Consider the following 26,216-nt stretch of genomic DNA (forward strand, 5'->3'; position numbering starts at 1 on the left):
AGCTGGAAAAAAAAATTAAGTGTGTATAAGGAAATGTTGAAATCTGGATAAACAGCATTAAATAAAAATATATATTTCTTTTTTTTTTTTGTGGAAAATATATATTTCTTGCCCTCAAGCAACCCAGAGTCTGGACATGTCACCTATGAATAACACTGAGCAAGTACATCATATCTGGGATGTCTAGAAATAATCTAAATGAAGACTTAAAATTTGGGAAGAGCTTACCACATTTGGGTTGACCTTATGTCGAAAGCATGTGATGTTCACCACATAAGGCCAGTCATCAGGCTCCATAAGTACGCCGGCGGCATGAGCACATGTGACATGGAAGGAGGCTGGGCAGCGGCCATAGGAACACTGGATACAGGCTCCAGAAACTTTCTTAACCCGATGTCTGCAGAACATGCATTTCTAGAAGGTTAAAACAAAGAATATCAGTTCATACTCTATAACTCAGCCAATTCCACACTTCAGAGAACAGCCATTAGAGAGAAGTGGGGGAGAAGCTGATTACATCAACAGGGCCTGGCATTCTGTGGGCCCTAAGAGGGAGAGAATCTGTGGCAGCATGGTCTGCTGCTTTAAAGGAACCACTGCTATCGTCAAAAGCTCCAGACACATGCTTAACTATTTCTTATGGTTGACAGAGACAAACTCTTTTACACATGGTCTTCCCAGCACAAAGCTCAGGAAAAAGCCCAAAGGCACGCTTACAAACAACCTGAATGCTGAAGCTACTTCTGTTTTACCTCCTGCCTGGCAGGCCTTCTGGCACATCAAGAGATGGAGTGTGGGTTTGGAGGACAGGCACATACACTGCTAAGTTAGATGAGGTCGTCAGGAACAGTGAAACAGCATACAGATGGGCTAAGCTTTCCATTTACAAGGAAATGTAAAGTGTTAAATGGTCCAATGTGGATGCTAGGGGCTCAAGTGCTTAATAATCCAAATCTCAACTCTTCATGGCTGACAAAAAATATGCCTCCCAAAGTGAGAAAATTGAAAATCACCCTAAAGGGCATAATTTTGTCAAACATTTATAGCTGATGATGCCTGGGGAAGAGAAAATGAAAACAAAAACAGCAATAATGATTACCACAATCTAAAAATTAAATTGCATACAATTATCCCTAAACATTATCAGTACATTTGTTATGAGAGATAGGGAAAATCAAACAGCTTCACTAAACATAAGATCTGTGCACTAATACTTGAGAATTGCAGGGAAAATGGCTACAGAACAGCACAGGGTCAGATTTGGACATCAAAAGAAACAGAATGTTCAGAAAGCTCAAATTCTTGCAATGGAGAGTAAAATGGGTCAGCCACACAGATCAAATGTTGCTGCAACTACTCTGGTATAGCTGCAGCTTCCTTCCAGTGCAGAAAGGGCACTTGAACTCAATGCCTTTTGGAGACTCTGATAGTCTAACACATACCAAGAAACAATGTGCACTTACCTAACTTCTAACTTCTCTCAGAAACCATTTCCAACACCTCAGTCCTACAGGTTATGTTCCTTAACCTGTATAGGATCTCAACCCAACTGCCAGTGCCACTGCCTCTTCCAATGGTATCTTGCCCAGCATAGTAGTGGCTTACTAAATGGTTTCTACATCTTTTGTTTCATTTCACTTTGATTACTGGTCCCTGAAACTGACAGAATGACTCTGTTACAACATTAACCCCATATCACTATCTTCTATCCTGTTTAATACACTTCAATAAATTGTATTTGTCTCTAAGTTATTTCAGAAAAACAACAAAAAGGAACAGCATGAAATGGAAGAGCAAAGCTTCATAGCCAACTTGAACAGTCTTTCTTTTTTTTTTCTGACTAGTCCTTATACAGGTAATATACTCCAGGCATCTGATTTCCCCAATATAGCCAACTTCAAGTGGAGGTTAAGGATGTGACTTAGATGATTAAAAAATTGTACACACACATAAACACAATAACCATAAAACTAAAATAAAACCCATACAATCCGCAATCCACATAAAAGTATTTCTTATTACATCACTTGGCATCACCAGAAACCCTTAAGTATTCATTTCAGTACATCCTGGATAATTTTTGGCATTCTTATTATACATTCAAACCTGTGATGGTTGATATAACAACAAAATCTCTCAAGAGCCAAAGACATAAACAGACATATGTTTAAGAATCTAATTACACAACACACAGATCAATTACCAGAATAAAGTTCAAATACTGGTAGATGTAGAATAGAAAGGTGTAACTGATTCCTATTTTTCTACTTAAACTTGACCTTTTCAGAGTAAAAGAGGTGAGTGGCTGGCACTATAATACAACAGCCTATAACACCACTATCCCATATAAATGCTTGTTTGAGTCCTGGCTGCTCTGGCTTCAACCCAGCTTCTGGGAAGGCAATGGAAGATGAACTAAGTGTTGAGGCCCATGTCATTCATGTGGAAGACTAAGAACGAGCTCCTGGCCCCCAGCTCCAGGCTCATGGCTTCAGCCTGGCCCATTCCTGGCCATCACAGCCATCTGAGAAGTGAAGCAGTGGATGGAAGGTCTCTCTGACTCTTTCTCTCTATATAACTCTTTCAATAAACAAATCAAATCTTAAAAACAAAACAAAACAACAGCAAGAGAAGGGGACCAGGATTTTGGCAGACTGGGTTGAGCTGACACTTGCGATGCTAGCATTCCATATGAGTGTTGGCTCGAATCTGGAGTAATTCACTATCCCCTGTGTATAATCCTGCCTTTTTTTTTTTAAAGATTTATTATTATTGGAAAGCCGGATATACAGAGAGGAAGATCTTCCACCCGATGATTCACTCCCCAAGTGAGCCGCAATGGGCCGGTGCTGTGCCGATCCGATGCCGGGAGCCAGGAACCTCTTCCAGGTCTCCCACACGGGTGCAGGGTCCCAAAGCTTTGGGCCTTCCTCGACTGCTTTCCCAGGCCACAAGCAGGGAGCTGGATGGGAAGTGGAGCTGCCGGGATTAGAACCGGCGCCCATATGGGATCCCAGGGCTTTCAAGGCGAGGACTTTAGCCGCTAGGCCATGCCGCCAGGCCCTAATCCTGCCTTTTAAAAGAAAAAGGTTAAATCATTTTTTAAAATTAAGGAGAGGACAGTTTCATGACCATCTGCACCCATAATCAACCAATGAATCGGAGTGAAAGAGAATAAGCTGTGACATCTCTAAGTAAAAAGTAGCTACTAAGAGTCAGTGTTATGGCTAACAGAGTAAGTCACCACCTCTGGCATCAGCCTCCCATAGCGAAACCACTTTGGGTCCTAGTTGCTCTACTTGCTCCCTGGTAATGGCCTGCAAAATGTAGTGGATGATGGCCCAAGTATTTGGGATCCTAAAACCCATGTGGGAGAGACCTGGAAGAAGCTCCTTACTTATGGCTTTGGCTTGGCTTAGCCCTGGCTGTTTGGCCATCTGGTAAGTGAACCAACGGAAGGCAGATCTCTCTCCCTCTCTCTCTTTCTGTAACTCTTTCAAATAAATAAATAAACATTTTAAAATAAAAGCCTCATGATCATGTGTTCCTTTTAAATTTTTTAAAAATTTATTTTCATTAGAAAGACATATTTTTACAGACAGAAGGAGAGACAGAGAAGAAGATTTTCCTGAAATAAGAGGTGGGGGAAAGATAGCCATAAAAAGCTTTTGTAGGAATCTCTGAAGGGATAGTTCCACCAAGGCCAAGGCCGAGAATGGAAAAGGACTATCAAAAGGATAAGCTATGCATTGCTAGCATAGTCTGATAGCTTATCCTTGTCTTTAGTGGGTGAAAGTGATCTGAACTCAGCAGGTAAACCTAGCTGAAATTCAATTCCTGGAATTTAAACAAAGCATTCACCAGCAAGAAAAGTAGATCTACATTTGACATAAGTAAAAAGAAAATATATCCCAACACCTGTAACTAAACAGTTCAAAATCAAAAACATTCGGGGAAAGAAAGTAGTATAACCCAGAGGGGTTGGGGTCAGCACTGTGGCAGAGTGGGTTAAACCACAACTTACAAACCCTCTCTTTTTCTGTCACACTGCTTTTTGAATAAATAAATACATCTTTTAGAAGAGGGGAAAACTAAAAATAAATAAACAGAAAACATGTAAAACAGCCAAATAGAAACACAAGATAAGTTCAAAACAGATATAATTCCTATCATGATAGATTCCCGATTATTTACTATCAACTCAGAGAAGTAAAAGTCAGCTCAGAATTTTAAAATATTATTGTCTAAAAAAAGTTCTGAATATGGTAATGGATCGAATTAGCAACTGAAAGATGGAGCCAAGAGTATATTGTATATTGAATGGAAGATAAAAAAGATGCAACACAAATGCAAAGCAACTGAGATGAGACGACCAGATGCCCTATTATCTTTCTAAATGGCATTCCAGAGGAAAAGAAAAAAACCATTTTTTTCCAAGATCTAAAGGTTAAGCAAGTGGGATTAACTTAGATATTTTTAAAATTACCTAAGCACATCTTAGACTCATCTTGGATCTAAAATTAAGAAGAAATCTTAAAACTGACCAAAGAAGAGAAACATGAGGTTACTATCATAATTCTATTTGCATGCACCAGCACACACTTAAAGACAATGAAATCATGTCTTCCAGCTCTCAAGGAAAATTAAATTAAGTCTATATCCAGCCTCATTATTATTCAGGAGTGAGGTTAATGTAACGACTTTTCAATTTTTTTTCTATTTCATACACAGGGATGAGAAATGTGTATCAAGGAGTGAAGAGCAGCCAAATGTCAAATATGGAGATAAATGTAATTGAATATTGATTTCATATACAATATGGAATTTTAGTGGCGAATTTAAATAAAAGACAACTATAGCATGCAAGAAGGAAGTGATAAAGTGAATTTTAAAACACATTTATTTATTTTTATTGGAAAGTCAGATATATACAGAGAAGGAGACAGAGAGAAATAACCATCTGCTGACTAACATCCCAAGCAACCACAACGGTTGGAGCTGAGCTAATCCAAAGCCAGGGGTCAGGAGATTCTTCTGGGTTTCCCAGTAGAAGTGCAAGTGCAAGTGCAAGGTTCCAAGGCTTTGGGCCAACCTGGACTGCTTTCCCAGGCTTGAAGCAGGGGGCTGGAGGGGGAGTGAAACAGCCAGGATTACAACCAGTGCCCATATAGGATCCTGGCTCATGCAAGGCAAGGACTTTAGCCACTAGGGCCCCCTAGAGTGAAATATAAAATATCATATCATTCTTGAATTATCTTGAAAGAGTAAAGGCACCACTTATTTAATTGTGTGTAGGAGGGAGGGGGTTGGGAGGGAAACTCAAGACAATGAAGACTAAGGAAACCCAAATTTGACAAGAAAGGAAGCAGGAGTCATCTAATAGAACATGCACTGAGTATCAGCGGAGCTCAACCTAAATATAGACACAAATTCTAAATTTTATCCTAGAAATCATGGGACTTTGTCTTAAAATGCCAATTAAAAATATTCTAGGCTTGAGGACCATTTGGTTCCAGCTGCAATTACGGCACTAATTTCTCTCCTTGTTTAACAAACAGCAGCCATAAGCAATACATGTGTATGGTTATGATACAACAGAACTGCAAACTATATTCACAACTGTGAAAATACACCTTAGTGCTGAACCTGGGATAATAATTGCAAAGAGCAACCTGTGGAATGATTAAATTTGCTTAAGGATGAGTGTTCTGATGACCAGCAATATAAAATATAAGATCACAGGAGGAAAAAAAACAAAAAGCTATTAGAAAACCAGGGAAATGTTCCCTCACGGTAAGTACGCCATGAGGGAACTTGGGAACTGGATCAAAATCCTAGCTCCGCCCTGTCACTAAAATCTTGCAGCTGGGTGAGTTTGGGAGGGGTTCAGCCCTTGGGGTTAGGGGCAACTGCCGCTCCCTGCAGTGTGGCGGCTGTGAGAGGTGCCCCTGCCAGGTTGGACCCAATGCTGGGGACTCAAGCCAAAGACACTGCTGGAAGGCAGTGAATGAGCCCTCGGCCTTGAGTGGCCAGTGCACCAAGTGGTGCCAGGCTTTGCCTGCTGGCAGCCCAGCGGCAAACTCTGAGGTTTTTAAGATATGTAGTTGCTGCGTGGGGACACCCATGACTGAGGCCAGTTTTAGTGTAGGTGAGAGGTGAATTTTGGATGATTTGCAGTGACAGGGTCATGAAAGATTCAGGCACGCATGGGGACTGAGTCCAGATGGTTTGGAGGGAAGTATCCATAAAATAATTTGGGTTAGACTGATTCACCAGCCCCATTAGGAATCCAGAGATGGGCTGGTAGCATAGAACATCACTGACGGCCACACACCAGGCCACACCAAAGCTATGGATGGGGGCCTATTTGGCAGGGTTAGGTACCATTGCCCGACTGGGTGGTGGAGTGGTCACATTTGGCAGGGTCAAGACACTATCCAGCACACAAGAGAATTTGGTCCAGGGGTAGACTCTGGTTGTGTGGGCCCAACCCTGTGGTAATACAAGTCCCCCTGGTTAGCTCGCGAGCTGGGGTTGCGATGGACTAAGCTAGGTGCGACCATGGCATCTGCCATCACTCACAGGTAAAGGAACCCACAACAGTCTGGGCAGGTCAAGGGAGCAGCACCCAAAAGTGCATCCTAAAACAGGACGTGGGGTGGGTCAGGCTGCCACTGGAAGGGGGCCGAATGGGCAGGACCGCGCAAATCCTTAACTCACAAGAAAGAGCAGAAATCATGCTGGAGCACAGGTCATGCCGAGTAGACCCTTGCACCTACTGATGTGCGTGAGCCAGGGACACTAAGCCACAGCATCTAAGGCAGGGACCAGGACAGGTGAGGGGCTCTGCCAAGCTGAGTCAGATCAACCACTGGCCTGTGCATGATCTAAGGCTGGGAATAGGCCTAGTTGGGGAGTTAAGGGGACACCCTAGCTGGGTTGAGTTTCCCACCAAGAAGTGCATGGGGGCTGGAATGGGGGCTGCGTTCTAATCAAGATGTGGTTGTAGTCTCCCCTGGCACAAGTGTGGACTGGGACTGAAAGCACCAAACCGGCCTAACTCCAGTACCATCTTGTGTTCTGGAGGACCAGGGTAGATGTGTGACAGACTAGGCCAGGTCTCAGCCCTTACTTTACCATGTGTGAGCTGTATGTGGGTATGGAAGAGCCGTGGCTGGGTTGAAACATCCAACAGTAAGAACCAGATTGGGTTGAAGGCCAGTCAGGAAAAGCCACTGTTCCTGCTAGGACAAGAGCTGAACTGAGTAGGGCTGGCTCATGGACCCACTGATAAGCGTGAAATCTGGCACTGGGAGAGGTTCTGATGGAGGAGCCTGGACAGCTTCTCTGGCAGGACACAGTCCCTGCAGGTAAGCGCAAGAAGCACAATAGGAAACAGCCCATAACAGGCTATGGAAATTATTCCACTGACATACACTTGGCATTGGTTGGGGACAGACCAGGCTGAACCCGTTCACATCACTGGCTGGTGAATCTGAGCACCAGAACAGAGTGTGGGTCGGGCCAGGTTTGGTTGTGACAACTCCAGTACACATTAAGGAATGCCAAGGTGAGATAAGCCGTACCAGATGTGGTTGCAGTGCCCAAACAGCACATGTGAAAACCTGGGGGAGGAGGCAAAGCTGGCAGGGGAATGTGCGCTCCCTGCTGGACAACTACTTTCATTGGAAAGTGTGAGTCAGGATGCAGGCAGACCAGACTAGGCAGGGCTATAACCCCTGTGGGCCTCATGTGAGCTAGATAAGGGAAGGGCCACAGTGGGCTGACTGTCCCGACTGGTGCAAGCAAAAATTAGAGTGGGTGAGGGATGGTTGGGCTTAGCTGCAACATCAGCTGGCAGAGGCTGGCACTGGGAGCTAATTCTGTCAAATCAAAAGCCATAACCACCTGGAGAGTACATAATCTGGGGGTGGGAGTGGCCTAGTAGGGAAATAGTGGGCACCTCCCTCGGGGTTACCACTCTCACTGGAAAGCACGAAAACCAGACAGGGGCAGGCATGGCTAGAACAAAAGGCACCTGCCAGTAAGTGTGTGGGCTGAATAGTAGGTTGGTTGGGTTGAACCAGGCTTCAATGCCCATTGACATATACGAGAGCTAATGCGATGTGGGACAGACTGGACAATCCTGCGGTACATACTGGCAAGCATGGGAACCAGGGTAGGGGGCAGGCCTGGTGGGGGTTATGGGGAGTTGCCCCAACTACACTGCAGCTCCCACTGGTTTGCGTGAGGACCGAGTATGAAGTGGGTAGGATTGAGCTGGACTACAACACCCATTGGTTCCAGTGGAAGACAGGGCTGGAAACTGAACTGACCCAGCAATAGCAGCAACAACCAGCATGTGCATAAGCTGACTGGGGCAATGGACAGTGCTGGACCCTGTACTAGGAAATTCACACAAGAATCAGATCTGAGAACATCTCAGATGAAGTTTCTTTGGAGATCCCTCCAACTGAACTGCTGATCTCAGGACCCCAACCATGAAGAGACTATGTCAGTCAGTGGACTCTGAATAGGTTTCATCGAGATTGGAACCGCCAGATTGGCAGCAATCCAGAACTGTTGAACTATCAAAACTGCTTGAGCAGGACCCTCAGAGCGCGCCTAGCTTTGGGGACCTGGGATGGGTGGGAGGCTGGGTGGGGCTTTTCCCTTTGTTTCTCCCCTGACCTCAGATACAGGGAAAAAATGATACTATTAATGTGGAAACAATGGTAATACCAACTTTCACCCTGTAGCCCTTGACCCTCTGTACTCTAATCAACTAAGTAAGATTATTAAAATATAATTTAAAATAGTTATAATAAAAAACCAAAATATTTATTGAAAAAACAATTTACAATGACATTTGTATATCACAGATGTACCACGTGACTCTCAAGTAACCAAGTGTATAAGGTCTACCTTGAAAATATCTTTTGTAGTGTTCATATTTAGGCCTATAAGGATGGAGATGAGTAATGTAAAAATGTTAGGAAGGTATACTAGTCTAGTGGCCAAAGTCCTTGCCTTGCATGTGCCAGGATCCCATATGGGATGCATCTTCCTATCCTGGCAGCCCCACTTCCCATCCAGCTCCCTGCTTGTGGCATGGGAAAGAAGCAGAGAATGGCCCAAAGCTTTGAGATCCTGTGCTGTGTGGAGACTTGGAAGAAGCTCCTGGCTTCTAGCTTTGGATCAGCTCAGCCCCTGCCATTGTGGCCACTTGGGGAGTGAATCATCAGATGGAAGATTTTTCTCTCTGTTTTTCCTCCTCTTTGTAAATCTGACTTCCCAATAAAAATAAATGAATCTTACAAATTATAAACCTGATATTTATATCCAAATCATAATCTTTCAATGTGAAAACAGTCTAGTGAGCAAAAGCTTATGTTTTTCTTCTCCTTTTTCCTATTCAGAACCATCATTATAAGAATACTGTCAGCATATCATTCAGTAATGTTTCCCTTGGAGAAACCCTTTCGCACAACATGTCATGCATTTTGTTTATATAGTATTGATGATTTAAAAATTACCATTACATTCATGCTTTAAAATGTATGTCACTAAACAAACCTTACAGCAAGAAAAAAAAAAAAAAAACACCAGGGAAATACTAAGGTAAAGAGTGACAAAGATTATGAGAGTGGCTGTTGGGAGGAAGTCAAATATAAGTGCTTTCTATTTATTTCCTTTGTTGACACAGATTTTACATCTTCCTTTAAACAGAGACACTTGCTTAACATCTGGGCTGGGCAGTCTGTTGTCAGAAGGCATGAAACAGTTGCCTAATATCCTAAAATGTGGAGGGTAGCAGCAGTTCGGATAGACAACACCACTCATTTTGCACTTCACTGTTCGAAGTGCCTATGACTTACTAGGAAAGGGATATAGAGCCAAAGTCTGCAAGACAAGAGTAAGTCAAATAAGACAGCTTAGAGGACCACAGCTCTGAATGCTCTAGGATAACATTCAAAGAGGCCAATATAGCATAGCAGGCTCAGATGGCATTAGATTGTGACCTGAAGGTACAATTCATGTTTTTATTAATTATTTTGCATTATTTGACAGTTTCATAGGCTCTGGGAATCCCCACGCCCCTCCCCCCTGGTGGATTCCTCCACCTTGATGCAGTATTACAGTTCAAATTCAATCAAGATTCTTTCCTTGCAAACGTATACCAAGCATAGAGTCCAGCTACTTATTGTCCAGATGGGTTGAACAGTATCTTGGGGAGACCATTTCTGGTCCAAAGTTAGAGCTGGTAGAATATCATCCCAGTCAATTAAGAGTCCCAATATAACATCAACAGCAATTTGTAACATTATGGAATTGACATGGTTTTGAGTAACCAGTATGTTAAAAAAAAAAAAAAAAAAGGCAAGTTCTTAACCACAACCTATGATTAGCTCATTGACATTTCAATTTTAGTTTATATACAGGACCGGCTGCTATATACCTTAAAATGGCTATAAGGTACCATTCAGCTGTCTCGTGTCTATTTCATTTTAGTATTTAGCCATTTGTTGTGTTGAAGTATAATTTTGCTGATCTTGGCAGATTTTAGGATAATCTAGACTGGCTTGTAACTCTAACAAGACATTTGTCGACAGTTAAGGTGCAGAACATTTTTTTTTTTTTGGAGGGGGGTGTGCAGGAAAATCCTCAACACCATGGTGAGGAGTGACTAATCTTTGTGTCCCACCCAGTGAGGCATGAGCCAATCCACGCCAGCTCTTTCCTGTCAGATTCCAAGCTCTACTTTTTGTTGTTTGTCTATTTATTTTAGGTTTTTTTAGTTTGCATGATTGTTTGTTTGCTATGAGGGGTTTTCGGAGCGATCCTGATGGTCATTGCGAGGGAGGGTGGGGGTCCAGAGGTGGAGCCAGGCTCGGACCAGAGAAAGCTCTCCTCCCTGGTCCTGAAGGACGTTTATTGTTCTTCTGTTTCTGCGGACCGCTCAGGGCTTCTGGTTGTCTTTCCGATGACGTTGGTTTCTGCACGGTAGTGTTTGGACTTCTTCCATCCCCTGCGGAAGCTCCGGTTGGGGGTGGGTGACCTCAGAGTACTTGGCCTCCGAAGGCATTCAATTCCCTGTGGCCTCCTTGGCAGTTGGGATATAGTTCTTGTTGCTCGTATTAATAGTTTGTGGTGAAGGTCTGGGAGTCTTCATGGTTGGGATCCAAGCTTCCTCCTTACCACCTGATCCACTCTGAAGTGCCCCCCTGCTCCACGCACATGACCTCCTGTTGAGAGGTTGTCAGGATCGCACCCGATTCCCCCCTCATGCATTGGTATAGTAGTTTTACTATTGTTTAGTGCCGCTTTGAGTCTGTTGTCTATGAATTACCAGATTTGATCTTGATAGGCTATATTGTACTTTTTCCTCACTCTTTTTATGGTCCCGAAAGACTTCCCTGAATTCCCTCCCCATTACAGTTTAACATAGCGTATTGAGAGTAAAGTAGGTTTTACAGTTTTTCTATGTAGATCTTAAGTAGTCTGACATTAATTGTTAGTTTATAGATTATATCGTGTTATCTTATTGCATTGGATACAGGTTGTTAGAGATTGCACTAATATTACAATATACAGGTACTATCTTCCAGGTTGTCATCTTTTCATCTCAGATTAAGGCGAACATGTGGTATTTAACCTTTTGGGATTGGTTCATTTCTCTTAGCATAATGGATTCCAGTTGGGCCCATTTGACCACAAAGAACTGCATTTCGTTTTTTTAATAGCTGAGTAGTATTTCATAGAGTAGAAGAACCATAGCTTTCTTATCCAGTCTTCTGTTGAGGGGAATTTCGGTTGCTTCCAGGTTTTTGCGATGGTACAATTCATTTTTAACATCTTCCCAGTAAAGATGCTTGGACTGTTCAAGCCATGTTGGCACAATTAAATTAAATGCTTCGAATAAATAGATTTTAGTCAAGCTAAATGGTTTGTTCATCTATTTCCTCAGTTGTGATAGTGCCACTGCCTTCCCTCCCTGTCTCTTCTACTGCAGTGATGCTATAGCACACACCAGAGTCATTCAGGGCCCTCAGTGAGTCAGGGCAGGTACACGCTGAGTTTCAGTGTCTATGAATCATCTACACTACTAACAAGCTGGTAATGAAGTTAATGCAACCTATCTATGGATTGCACATTGGGAGCCACTATGTTAAATAATGTGCAAGTTAAAAGATGTCAATCATTGTCAGAGATTTTTAGCAAAGAGAAATCAGAAAGTGTAATCACCCCTCCCCCATTCTTCAGTGTCAAGGGCTTACGCGGGTATGATTTACAGGGTGCTGAACTTTCTACGAGGACTGGATTTCCATACTGATTCTGGGGGCATAGGCCATTAAGGCTACTAATGGATTCAGGAAGTAATGAAGTATCTGGCAATGAGGCTCTGTGTATCATTAGGTTTCTCTGAGCACACGGCTTGCCAACAAGAAATGATGAGCTGTGAAGTAGTTGCATGTTCACAGCACTTCTTCCATTTTTTCTGCTAATATGATTTATAATATGATTTTGTGACTACTTTGCCCGTTTCATGATTTTTTTCCTTTCATCAATAGGCACATGATTCCAAAACAGGCATGAATGCCAATTATTTTCATTACTATTTCTCCACCAGATAAATAAGCTAGTGATGAAATAATACAGATTAGTGAAGTCCTCTAGCTCTCCAAACATACTTTTTCCAAGCTCTGCAGAGCAACATACTTTCCCAGTTCAAATAGGGAATTATGCTGGGCACAAAGAAATCACCATGGTGGTAGTAGCCAAGTTTAGATGGAGTCTGAAACCATCATTTTGCTCTAAGTCCTTCAAAACAGGCCTGATAGGCCCGGCACAACAGCCTAGCAGCCAAAGTCCTTGTCCTGCATGTGCCAAGATCCCATATGGGCACTGGTTCTAATCCCGAAAGCCCTGCTTCCCATCCAGCTCCCTGCTTGTGGCCTGGGAAAGCAGTTGAGGATAGCCCAAAGCCCTGGGACCCTGCATCCCTGTAGGAGACCCAGAAGAGGCTCCAGGCTCCTGGCTTCAGATTGGTTGAGCTCCGGCCGTTGTGGCTGCTTGTGGAGTGAATCAGCGGATGGAAGATCTGTCTCTCTGTCTCTCCTCCTCTCTGTATATATGGCTGTTTGATAAAAATAAATCTTAAATAAAAAAAACCACAGGTCTGATAGAAGAATTCTTTTTGTTTAGGCCTTACCTGCAAGACGTATATGCCCCTTCCTCAGTGTCCATTAAGTCAATCACTCATGCTCAGTGAAGTACTGTCCCGCACAGAGGGAACCCCTATCTAGAAGTTTGTACAGTTTCAGAGAGGAGGTCTGTAGAAACCAAGTCAGAAGGGCAAACCAAGTACAACTGCCACACATCTACTTCAGGAGACAAGACAGGAAAAGGGGTACCACCTGAAGAAATCAGTTTACTCAGAGAGCTTAAGAGCAGTGGTGAGGGAAAGCTGAGGGGACAATGACAGCCAAAGTTGCCTGTGGACTGACACTGCCAGGTTTGACTGCTTTTGTGATAGGTGGCAATTAATACGAAATCTTACCCCACAAAGAATTGCCTAAAGATGCTACACACCATGAAATGAAAGGGGGAGCAATGCTGTATGTCTGGGCGACAGCACACACCATAATAAGTCTTCTGCCACTCCTTGCAGAAGTCATTCCTACGCTTCAAGTTCAGAACATTAAAATAAATGTCTCATCATGCCTTATTTATGATAGGTATCAGAAGTTATTTATCTCATCTCTTTCTGTCTGGTGAGATTCACCCTGAAAAAGGTGAGAAAGCTAAGAAAAAGTCAAGTAGCAGACAAAAAGGGAAAGGGCAGAGAGATGAGCTCAGCCAGGCCAAGAGACAGGGCTAGGAAAATGGACAGAGGTGGCAGGGCATCAGATATAAGACTACGTTTATTCAAAACAAGGCTAACGAGTCAGTGCTGGGGCGGAGAAAATGTTAAATAGGAATCATAAATGAATTCCAGAAAGGCCACAGCAGCTCAAACACAAACTGACAAAGTAGCAAATGACTTTTGAAAAGCACTGTTGTCAACACCATGGCATACTTTGTTTTATAATAAGTAAACAGACAAAGTACAAGATCAGCAAATATGAATCCTTTCGGGAGCACGTTTCTAATTCAAGCAGCAGAACGATGATAGTCCACAGCAGGGGCTCAATAAATACTGACTAACTCAGTGCGTTCATGTTATATGTAATCTATTTATTCTTGCTCTCAGCCATTTCAATACTTACAAATATCGTGCATATAAAAGACCTTTTGAAAATGCAAAAGAACTTAAAAAATGACAAGAGATATAGTCTGTGTTTATAAAGAGCTTAATCTGATACACAAAACGGGCCGCAACAAAAGTTTCACAGAGATTATCACTGGGAAAGACTGCGCTTTGCAGGACTGGAAAGGAGAGCTGTGGGATGCCAGAGCACAATGAAGGCAGCATGTGAGGCACCCATGGCTCCTTACCTCCACTCAGCATTGAGTGATTCTCCTCCTGAGCGTGTCTACGACAGGAGCGAGAGGGGACACCCTTTACTACAGCCAATGGAAGCACACACTCAACACAGACGAAGAAGCTGGAATGAAATTCACATTTTGGGGCAGGAGCGGGCAGGCAGGTCACCTAGGTGTGACCACTCTGCAATGAGTTCCGAGAGTCCCAATTTCAAATGACTGAAGGAGTATCACAGGGCTGCTTCCTGAGGACTTTCCCCTGTCAAGGGGAAAGGCTGCTGATGGCTTAGCATAAAACTTTCACAATTTTGCGAGTAGTTCTGGGAACCAAACAGATGTACAAACTGGTGCAGCCAGAAAATTAATTTAACATTTTACCAGGACCACCTGTTGGTTAGGTAGTTCCCCTTGTTTCTCCATTTTCTGCTCCTCTGCAGTTGGGCAAATTCTACTTGCCTTCTGATTAAAGGTGCCTGTCACAGTGTATAGGATAAGTACCTGGGAGAACCCTGATCAAAACACTGCAGTCTTCCCTACATAAGAAGCTATTTTATGACAGTCAGCAGCATGGAATGCAAAGTTTCCCAGACCTGACTTTAATTTTCGCCTCAACACAGTCCCAGGGGAAAGTTACACAAACAGCAACACCAGCAAACAAAAGTGAGGGGGGAGAGGTAGTGGGTGAAACAGTCTAGCCTCCACATTCCTGACACTGAGGTCCGTCTTAGCAGAAAGCAGACTTACCCAACTGTACTTGGCACTAGTACTTTGTAGCAAACCCTGACAGAAAAGCAGCATTTACAAATAAACCAAATATTAAAGGCAACATGACAATTTCATGTTGAATGAAGCACTTCACTGAAGGTACACAGCAGTGGTTGTGGGATCACAAAACAGGCCATGTTACCTATGCAGGAAAAAGCACTCACTTATCATTTTTACTATTCTTGGTCTGCTGGCGTTCTGTCCTTCATTTCAAGTTCATTTCAAATTTAAAGGGCACAGGGGGCATGTTGTAATAGTGTATTCAGAGCAGGAGAGTAAATCCTATGAGCATTCTGGGTATTTATTAAGTATCACTAAACATAGTTTAGCTGATGTCCCAGGAAAGAAAAATTTCCTAAAACACAAAATGGGTGTTGTCTGAAAACCTGTGTGTTTGCATTTTTATTTTACTGTTTGTTAATATTTAAAATCACCTCTTTTCACGAGGAAATTTCATTATTTTCAATAATTATTTACCAGAGATCAAACCGAAATTCTCTTTGAATAAAGCATTTATTAGTTGAACTCTGAATTATTTAACAAAATAAGCCAGAGTGTCCTTTTTGTTGGCATAACTGCCAGTCAGTGATGTTTATGCTCAAAAACATTTAAAATCTACCGAGGCTTATGAACTTTTCTATAATTTAGGAAGATGTCTAAGCTTTTTCACGTTACATAATTTTAGATTTCTGAATCACGGATAGAAATCATAATATACCAATCATTTAAGTCAAAGTAATTACATTTAAAAGGGTACACAGTCTTTCTATTTGGCACAATTTTAGGAAGGTTGCTTTACAAGCTTTCTACTGCTCCAGGGACAAGCAAAAAAAAGTATTTACTATAAATATCAGATATGATTTGCTATATGGTATTATCATAGCAAGGACTAGAACACATTTTCAATTTATTTCTGGCCTCAAGCCTGAAGGCCTAAAGATACATGACAAAAGCAGAATAAATCAACGATAAGAACTAATTATTCTTAACAATACTCAGTACAAATATCCAGCAGCAGGAAGGACTTCAGGGTTGTTCTACTGCTTTGTTTTTAAGAGAGAGAGGTGTGTATGATTACTCAAATCTATTTTTCCCATGCCTGTTTGTTGAGACTGCATTCATTTGTGAGGTCTGAGCTGAACAGCAAAGGCATCAAGATACCTCCAATTTGCAAAACAAGTGTGTCCTGTGAATGGATTTCTTTCCAGTCCCTCTTATCGAAACTCTCCCAGGCATTCTTTAACCTGCTAAATGAACCATTATAGACACTCAAGCTCAAGTATACCTCAAAAGGTTTGTGGAGAGGACATGTAGCCTAGTGGTTGATACATCAACATTCCAAATCAGCGTGCCTGGATTCCCAGCTCCTGCCCCTGACTCCAGCTTACCGCCATTGCACACACTGAGAAACAGCAGTTCTGATTCAGGTGAAGGAGATCCTGCTTACCCACATGAGGTATCAGTGGGATTTCTGGTTTATGACGACAGTCTCAGCCAGGTCCTGCACTTTGTAGACATCTGGGAAGTAATCCAATGGACAGGAGGTGTCTATCTCGTTCTATTTCTCTCTCTCTCTCCTCTCTCTTTCTTTGCCCTCAAATAAATGAGGGGAAATAATAAGACAGGCAGTAGCTAGCTTACACTCATCTTTTGGAAGCCACACCTCCTTGGCCTTTTATAAGACTCTCTGACTGCTTGTCAATCAAATGATCCCTTCTCTCCAGAATGTAATTTTCCTAACCCAGGTTTGGAAAGTAGTATCATGTAAATACTCCCCTTTCCAATCTCATAAGAAATCAGGCAATGGGGAAGGGTACTATGCCCAAATGGGAGACAGAAAAAGCTCCTGGCTTCTGGCTTAAGCCAACTCCGGCCATTGCAGCCATTTGGGGAGTGAATTAGCAGGTGGAACCTCTATCTCTTCCCCTCTTTCTGTAACTCTGCCTCTCAAATGAATAACTTTTAAAAATGCATCATGAAAAAATACGTGGAGTTTATTAAAAAATTGTGTCAAAAAATCTGGTCTTTTAATTCCCTTTACCTATGAACATTGTGAAATAGTATTTTACCTGACTTGGGGAATGACACCTTGCTGGCTGGGAAAAGGATAATAAAGAGAACTCATAATTTTTCTCTGCTCCCTGCAGAAGCTGATAAGCTGAGGTATTCTTCCTGCTCCAAACATCAGAAGCTGTCCCAAGGCCCTGGAATGCCTCTGACCCTTTGCAGAAACTGCCACCAATGAATTGTTTTGTCTGTGACCTGCTCCAACCCCTGTGCTCTCGTCTTTCAACTGTGCTAGTACAGATAACGTTGAGGAAATCTATGTCTAAGTTGATACACCCCAGCAGCATTTCTCCAAATAATATTGAGGAAGCAGTGATGAAAAGTTACCAATCCAATGCAGTCCAGACATGTTCCAAGGGACCTTATAGGGAAAGAACCTCTCCAGGGCAGATAAGTGCAGCTCTGAGAACAAATCATTTCGGATATGATCGCCAGTGGGAACATAAGCTGTGCAACCCAAAACCAGCCCATCATTCTCCTACAGCCCCAATCACTTCTTTAGTAGAAGGTGATAAAGATATTACTGGAAAGGAAAAAAAAATCATTTAACAGGGAATCTGGAGGCTTCTTTTCTAAGTGAAAAAGTTTATGACTTCTAATCCCAAGTAACCTGTAACATGGCCAGAAATTCCTTATACCTTTTCCACATCAGAAAATGGACCAAGTTAAGCAGAACAAGCTCTGGTCAGGAGGTTAAGGTTGAATTGATACTCTGCCACCAAGTGGCCTTACATTGCAGTACCAATTAGGACATTGCTTCTGGAAGATTTAAGCACACATCCTTTAGAGGGTTTTAAAAAAAACAAAAATAACTATTTTCTTAATGATCAACAGCAAGTTTTCATGATGCTGTTCTCAGAATTAAAAGAAGTAACATAACAGGGCACTTCACAAAAGCTCACGAAGAAATTGAAGTAAAACACATGCTTATTTTGATGCAATATTTCTAAATATCCATGAATATGTACTATTGTGAAAAAGTTCAGGAAAAACTCATTTGATAATCCATTTACATGAATTTCAATATTCCACAATATTTTTGAAATATTCTGTGACATATGAGAGGTTTAGCACAGCACAAGAAACAATTCAAGGTTAAGTAATGCTGCCCTAAACCTTCAATGCATCTATTTCAAAATCTCACCATTCTTCAACCCCAGTCCAATTCCCCATGTTCTACGGCCGCCTGAGCCTCTTCCCACCGAGACAATGGGAACCATTAGGAACAGCTCCACAGCTTCTCTTCTGGCCACTTTGCCTTCAGGTAAGTTTCAAAATACACAAAAATGATACAACTATAGATTTCTCACATCCCCTTACTTCATGCGCTGGTGTAAAAGTATGTATTATACTGTATTATAAACTAGCTTAAAATATTCTAACAAGTATTTCAACAAAAATGCTTCCTTCTCTAATCTGATGTATTGTGAGTACACAAAAACATTGTGTTTTTTTATTTTTCTGGGAAAATATCCATAGGGGATTTTTTTTTTTTTTGCCAAACATTCCGTGGAACAAAGGAAGTTGCTAATTCCCAATGAGAACATAATAAACTGTCCATAATTCCAGACAAAATGAGAATTTAGGGATATATAGTCTATGAATATGGTTACTAAAACAACCATGCGTCCATCTCAACAAAGATGTAAATGAGTAAGAGCAAAGGAAGAATAACATGCTCCGCTTAATGGAACCTTGAGATTTTTATTCTTGATGCTTTTACTATTTTGAAAATAACAATTTAAAAGATAAGGCATAAACCATGTTACATTTAGAGCAATTTCCTCCTGTCATGTCATTTCAGAATCAGAACAGTAGCTTCATTCTGACAACGAGCCAAGGACACAATGTTTTAACTCCTGTCTTGTTTTCTCAGCTATCCATGGATAGGTCCTAAAAAGAACATCGCTACAGCAGAGTAAATTTTTCCAAAAATGTGAATGTTTATGGAAATGTACCACCTCACCTATACCATCTACAATGCTCTTTGCGTCTTGAGAAATTGGCTGACGAATGTCAAATACTTTTTACGTGCATGGGTGTGTGTGTGGGGGTAACTTCAGTGTGATAAATTTTTCAGGCCAAAGAGGTAGTTTTCAATGTTAAGCTGTTAAAAAAAAAAAAATCATTCGTTCAAATGGTTACACTCCCACAAAATGAGGACACAGGAAGAAAAGGTGGAAAGGTTTTCTTTTGCTTTGTTTTGTACTTATAAAGGTAAAACAAGGGCGCATAGTGTTCTTTGACATTTCAATTTGGATTTTCAAGCTACCTCATACACTTTACCTGCCAGGGCACAGGAGATAGCCAGGTGAAAGCAAGCTCTCCACTGAGCTGTAGGGCACCTGGGCACATCACCCCATTCCTGAGACTCAGTGTCTATAGCTGTCCCTCGCAGGATCACAGAGGGGGTTCATGGGGTTAGAAGAGTGCTCCCTGACCATGAAAGACAGTGCAAATGGCAGAACTTGTGTTACACTTTAAAGATGAGACTGAAGAGATAGCAGCATACTTTTATAATACACCAGTTGTTTTACGGCTGCTAAGGCAAACGGTCTAAAAATTTGTGTGTAAAATCCAAAAGCGGCAAAAATTCATACCACTCCAGTTATCCATACCACAAAGGGACCTCAATGTTGAGCAATTAACAACTCACAGAAGAAAGAAGTACTGACTGAGTTCAGTTCTGTGCCAGGATAAACAAAAACAACTCCGCTCCTCATCTGGATGGGGTTCTATGGTCAGGCAACACTGGGCACTGCAGGGTTTTTCCAGCCACCTCTGTCCTCCTGGACTAAGGCCTGATCATGCCTTCTTCATCCACTGCTTTGCCCTCTATGAACAAGCATGGTCACTACGGTTGAACTTGGTATTACCCACATTTTTCATCTGATTTATTTTAAGCAGGGTTCAGGGTTTTAATCTAGAACTATAAAGAGTTTGTTCTTGCTTATATGATCATGGTTAGTAAACCAGTTTTTAAATGAATCACTACACTCAAGTACTTACTAAACACTCAATAAGAAACCAGACATGTTTCTCCAAAATCTTCCTTAAAGAAAGAAATTCCTCCAAGTATAAGAAAACAAGTACTCCTTCCCTGGGGTAAACAGCAGGTTTTTTTTTTTCTTTAAATGATTTGAAGTAAAGAGTGATTATGTTTAAAAGAATTCTGTAGTAATGCAGGCGGATACTCAAGTTATTTCATTAGTAAATTTGTAAGAAGCTTGCTTCATCTCTCTCAAATGAATTCCGACCTCCACTATGGACTTGTAACTGAGTTAAAGCCATTCCTAGAAAAGTGACAAACTTACCAGTGACAATCATCTGAGGGCTCCCCAAAAAGAATCTCCTAGGCAGACACATTTTGAAATATTCAGACTCAGGAGATTGTCAAATTTAAAAAAGAGCTCCTAAGAAGTAGAGGCTTTTGTTCCTCCCTGCCCCCAATTTAGGCTAGTGGTCTTTTCAGTGCAGCCTAGCCAGTCATCAAGTGTCTCCACGCCCCACAGAGATAGACCATTTTACTCGCACCCCTTACCTAATGAACAAAATAGGCTGTTCAATGAAATGCACCTCCTTGCAGGAGAATGGCAGTTATCAGAAACCACATGTGAGAAATCAGGATAGTTGGTCAAGATTCTGATGTTTATCTGTTTTTGACATTGACGGTGGGCAGAGGAACAGTACAAATCACAGGAAATGTATACAAGCAAGGTCTCTTCCGATATGAATAAAATAAATGCCTAAGAAATTCTACCTATCAGGGGGTAAAGAGAAAACACCACATATCTAAGAGTCATGCAGAAATGGTGCTACTGTTTTAAGGGCTCTACAATTCTGAACATTTCAAGGGAAGGCAGATCATTTAAAACACTCTTGCATCATTGAAAAACAATTCCTTCATCTAACCATACCAGGCACAAGCGCAAAAGAAGCTTAACCTTTCCAAAAACATATTAAATCTGATCAAATTAAAGGCAGCACCAGAGGGATTATTTTTCTTAAAAAAAAATAAAAAAAACCACAAGCAATTTATTTGACAAGAGGAAAACTGCAAAGCAAATCTTTATCAAAAAATAGCTTCCTGAATCTTTCTACCAATAACCCTCCATCCATCCAAGAATGCCTATCCTCTAAGCTGATAAAAAGCTGTGATGATAAATATTTCATTTTTTTCCTATAAAACGCCAAATGATGTTTTCAAATAAAATAAAAATAAAACTACTACATGCCACTGTCAAAAATGGTCCTGAAAGAGGTAAATGTCATTTCATAGGCTGCGTGCTGAAATATTTAGCAGAAAGATTCTACTTGTCAGGTTCTGACAGAAAGCTCTGAAAAGGTTAGAAGTGAATCTATCAAATTTTCATCTACCTTGGGGCTGACTTACTTGGGAAACCACAGAAAGCCTGGCCCTGTGTTACAAGGGAGCTGGAAGGGCTGGGAGTTTAAAGCTCTTGACAGCAGCAGGGTCACAGTCAAATACAAACAGGGGCCTGCAGAGGTTCTGCAGGGATTCCCCAGCGAAGGCACAGGGCTCGTACTGGGGCAGGAAGCTCTAATCTGCATGCAGCTGCAACTGAGCCCACCTGATGGGGCATCCAACCAAACCGCTTAAGAGAACCTGGACCTCTTACTTCTAACCTAGCAAGTAGGTGCCCATAAATCTTTGCCCAAAAAGACCATGCTGGCAAAACATGGGGGAAATTTTCTCCTTAAGCCTAATTTAAAGAGCTTTCATAACCCCACCCTGTGGGAGTTATATTCAGTAACTTTTTTTAACAAGGAAAATTTGGTTTTAAGGAGCTTCTGGGAACATTTAACTTGGATTGGAAAGGCTGTTTGCTCAGGGTTAGGCTAAAAGCCAAGATCCACTTTTAGCCAGAGATGATTTTAATATTATACCTCACAAGAGTATTATGTCATGTGAGCAGGCAGCTGTGATAAGCAGTGTAGTAAAGTTATGATTTCCCCCAAAGACCCATTAAAATGCATTATTAAGTAGAAAATTTTTAGAAAATCCAAAAGAAACCCATCTGTACTATCTCAGAAACAGTAAAAATATTTTCCAGCTTATCACTTCTTTTGCTCTGGCTCCTCTAAAATACCACTATGTAAATAGTTTGACAAACTAGATTCTGCTGCAAAAAGGGACGAAAATGCCTTAAACTTGTGTGCCACCATGATGTTATGCGTAATGTTTCCCTTACATGTGCCTTTGAGAAACTTGTGGCAATTTCAAATGGCTAAAAAAGACACAAAAATAAACCTGTGAGGATTCTGTGATTATAGTTTTTAAATCTATTAAAAATATATCAGATAAATTAGTAACATCAGATATTTACAAAAAGAATGGCAACATTTTGCACCTCAAATATTTATGATTCTAAATCATTTTTCTGTCTTCCTGTTATGGATTTTAACACATGTCAAAAATTCTATCATCCACTCCCACAATCAATTCTAAAAAAAAAAAAAAAAACCTCTACAACTTACCTCTTCAATTAAATTTTTTTTAAAATGTAATCACTCTGTTTCAGTCAGGCAACATGCTTTAGAAAGCTGGACCAAATATCGACTTTCTTACCCAGTCTTGCAAGGATGTGAAAGCACACTTGCAAACAAGTCCCAAGCTGCTATGGAAACGACATTCTGTTTTGTTTTGTTTTTTTTTTCTTCAAAATAGCAGTACTCCTGGCTGAGGAGTGCTGGCACGCAGGCTCCTGATCGGAGCCACTGACAGCTTGTGGAGTGGACAGATGAGGCGTAGAAAATATTTTAAATCAGTTCATTTATCTTGTTGAGACACAGGAAATGGCAATTCATTCACACATAAAAGAAAGAATCAAGAAAGACAAGCACCCCAGTAACGCAAAGCAAATAAAGTCCATTAAGTCAAATCTTTCAGATGATTTCATACTGCCTAATAACTGCCACCTCTCAGATCCTGAGACAATCTTTCATGATCCACAAAGACCCAGAAAGATGCCCTGAAGTCACTAGTGGCAACTAAATTTCACGATGGGATCAAATTTTGCAAGTCAAACAGTTTTGAAATCAGTGTTGTTCCTTTCTCTTTTTTTTAACTAATCCTAAACTGATCTGTGACCAACATTAATACTTGTCTAAAATTGCACTGAAAACCAGAAAGTTCTTTTGGAGAACTCAAAAAGCTACATATGGGCCCAACAAAATAACCTGGTGGCTAAAGTCATCGCCTTGCATGCACCAGGATCCCATACGGGCACTGGTTTGTGTCCTTGCTGCTCCACTTCCCATCCAGCTCCCTGTTTGTGGCCTGGGAAAGCAGTTGAGGACAGCCCAAAGCCGTGGGACCCTGCATCTGCGTGGGAGACCAGAAGAAGCTCCTGGCCCCTGGCTCCTGGCTTCAGATCAGCTCAGCTCCAGTCATTGTGGCCACTTGGGGAGTGAACCAGAGGATTGAACAGCTTTCTGTCTCTCCTTCTCTCTGTAAATCTGTCTGCCTTTCCAAAGCAAATAAATAAAACTTAAAAAAAAATGCTGCATGTCAGGATTGAAGTCTGAGAAAGATAAGACAGAGAACGCCAACCTCCTCACAATTTGAGTCATGACATGGCTCAGGTCACCTAGATGTCCTGCCATGGTCACATCAACAATTACGTGCTCTGGGCTTTGTGACTTCTGCTCACTCGTGTTAGTTCTGCCTCTGGCAATGCACAGGTCCTTTCCAGAAGGACAAGTAGAGGGTACAGGCCAGGAAGCAGTTGCCAGTGCACAGAGGAAAAAGCAACACTCGTAAAAGCTTGTGCTGCACCATCCCCTCCCTGACTGCAACCACCAACGCTCATTTGTACGTCTGAATGGGAAGGAATTCAGAAATATTTTTATTACATATATCCAAAGTAAGTCAGTCTAGTGCAAATGCAGATTTGGCTGTAACATCCTCAAACAGCATTCTTCATCAACTGGAGCCAGACAGCATTGTCCATGAGTGCACACCAGCTAGAAGACTGACCAGATGAGCCTGCCCAGTGCGGGCGCATCTGATAATTACAAAAGCACTTAGGGAAAAGAATCAAAGGCCAGGCAACGTACTCAGCGCCCAGACAGAACAAACGGCTGAGCAGCACTTAGCTCCCAGTGGTGATGGGGTGAGGAAGGCAGGGCTAGAACACAGAGTGGAGGTGGGCAGCTCTTACAGAGTGAGCCTATTCCATTGTGAACTCTTCCACTTTTCTCCAAGCCTGATTTTTCTATAAGGATTCCACTGAGAGACATGGTACAAGATGTGGGTGATTATTTCCCTCTGTGACAGATGGCATATTTACTCAACAGATAATAACTATTCAATTGTTAGTATTGACACACAACCAAATCCTCCGTGGCTTAACTCACAATTTCACAATTCAGTCAGTGGAGTTTTAAAATACAGAAATACCTACCAATTTTTGATCATTTAAAAAAATTTTCCTACTTGCTATGGGATTCAAATATGTTAGAGAAGAATAGCCTTTTAAAATGTTAAAAAAAAAAAAAAAGAAAAGAAATGAAATGAAAGAAATAAAGCATGAAAAAAACAAAGATCTTCTGTGGCTGCTGCATTCACTTCAGGAGAGGTTAATGTATATGCCCAGCAGGCAATACCACTTTCTAAAAATGTTAAATTATCCCACTATGCAGTCTGAGAAGAAAAACATAATCACAGGAAAAAAACTGAAGACTTAAAAAAAAAAATCCCACACTCTTTTGAGCAGAGAAGGGGTTGCAGCGACCATAAACCTAAACACCAGCATCTCCCCAGCAGGAGTTTCAATGCGATGCCATCCTCAAGCAAAAATTAAATGTCAATCTGAGGACCCGGGGCTGCTCCAGGGTCAGCCACCATGACCTACATTTTACAGCGTAAAAAAGTCAGCGCAACCCACAGACTATAACGAGCCCATTTTTCTTTTCCTCATTGTTGCTCTCTCATTTAGTTCTCTCTAAACTGTTAGACTGTATTAGAAACAACTTGTGAGTGCAGCTTCATCAGATCTTTGAAACAAGCAAAAAAGCAGAAAAACAAAAGACCTAAGACAAATCCTGAGAATTTTGAAGCTGAAAGGTTATTCAAATGAGATAAGAGCAGATGAACGTTTCCCTCCTCAGTCAGTGGTCACCAGTGGAGACCGACTCCCCACAACCACAACCAGTGCTTCCTCTCCTGTGGCAGGCTTCTTTCCACGCCTGATCTGCTCTGCTCCTGCCTCTATGATGCTCTTGCCACAATGACTTTCCTTTCAGTTCTGTGACACGCTTGTTGGCTCCTTCTTGCCTCATGGTTCTGGAATATACTCCTCCTTTGACCTAGACAGCTATGCATCCTGGACATCACCTTGGCTATGCATACATCACTCCTTCAGATTCAGACATTATTTATTTAAAAAAGAAAGCACCTGACCAGAAAGACAGAGAGTGAGGGAGAAATTTTCCATCTACTAGTTCTCTCCTCAATCGGTAATAATAGCCACACCTGGGCTAGGTGCAAGCGAGGAGCCAGGAACTCCACTCTGATCCTTCAGGTGCTGGTAGAGCCATCATGAGGTGCTTCACAGGCACAATCAGCAGGACGCTGGATGGGAACCAGAGCAGCCAGGACCTGAACTGGCACTATTACGGGATGCTAGTATTGTAAGCCATAATGCTGGCCTCTAGACATCATTCTTGATTATCCAAATTGCAGGAGGATCCCTAAAGGCACCACCACACTTCCTAATTGATTAAAACCACTTGTTTTCACCAAAAAGATCCATGGTAGCAAATCAGAGCCCTGAGTTTTCCAAGCACTTGATTCTAGGTACTTAAAGATGAAGACATGCCATGGTCCAGCAGATGAACCATTCCTACAATTATCTATAATTTCCCGGTATTCT

General features: G+C 41.7%; 1 protein-coding gene across 6 annotated transcripts in view; it reads right to left on the bottom strand.

Annotated features, from left to right (window-relative positions):
- The window catches only part of KDM4C (lysine demethylase 4C), a 325,582-nt gene that overhangs the window by 58,388 nt on the left and 240,978 nt on the right, over window positions 1–26,216 (bottom strand). For all 6 annotated transcript variants that reach the window (XM_058672446.1, XM_058672439.1, XM_058672441.1 and 3 more), the window contains one exon: window positions 229–414. In XM_058672446.1, coding sequence (XP_058528429.1) covers window positions 229–414 — 186 coding nt within the window. The remainder of the gene's footprint in view (window positions 1–228; window positions 415–26,216) is intronic.

The sequence above is a fragment of the Ochotona princeps genome, chromosome 14 (assembly GCF_030435755.1).
Source record: "Ochotona princeps isolate mOchPri1 chromosome 14, mOchPri1.hap1, whole genome shotgun sequence".
NCBI lineage: Eukaryota > Metazoa > Chordata > Mammalia > Lagomorpha > Ochotonidae > Ochotona > Ochotona princeps.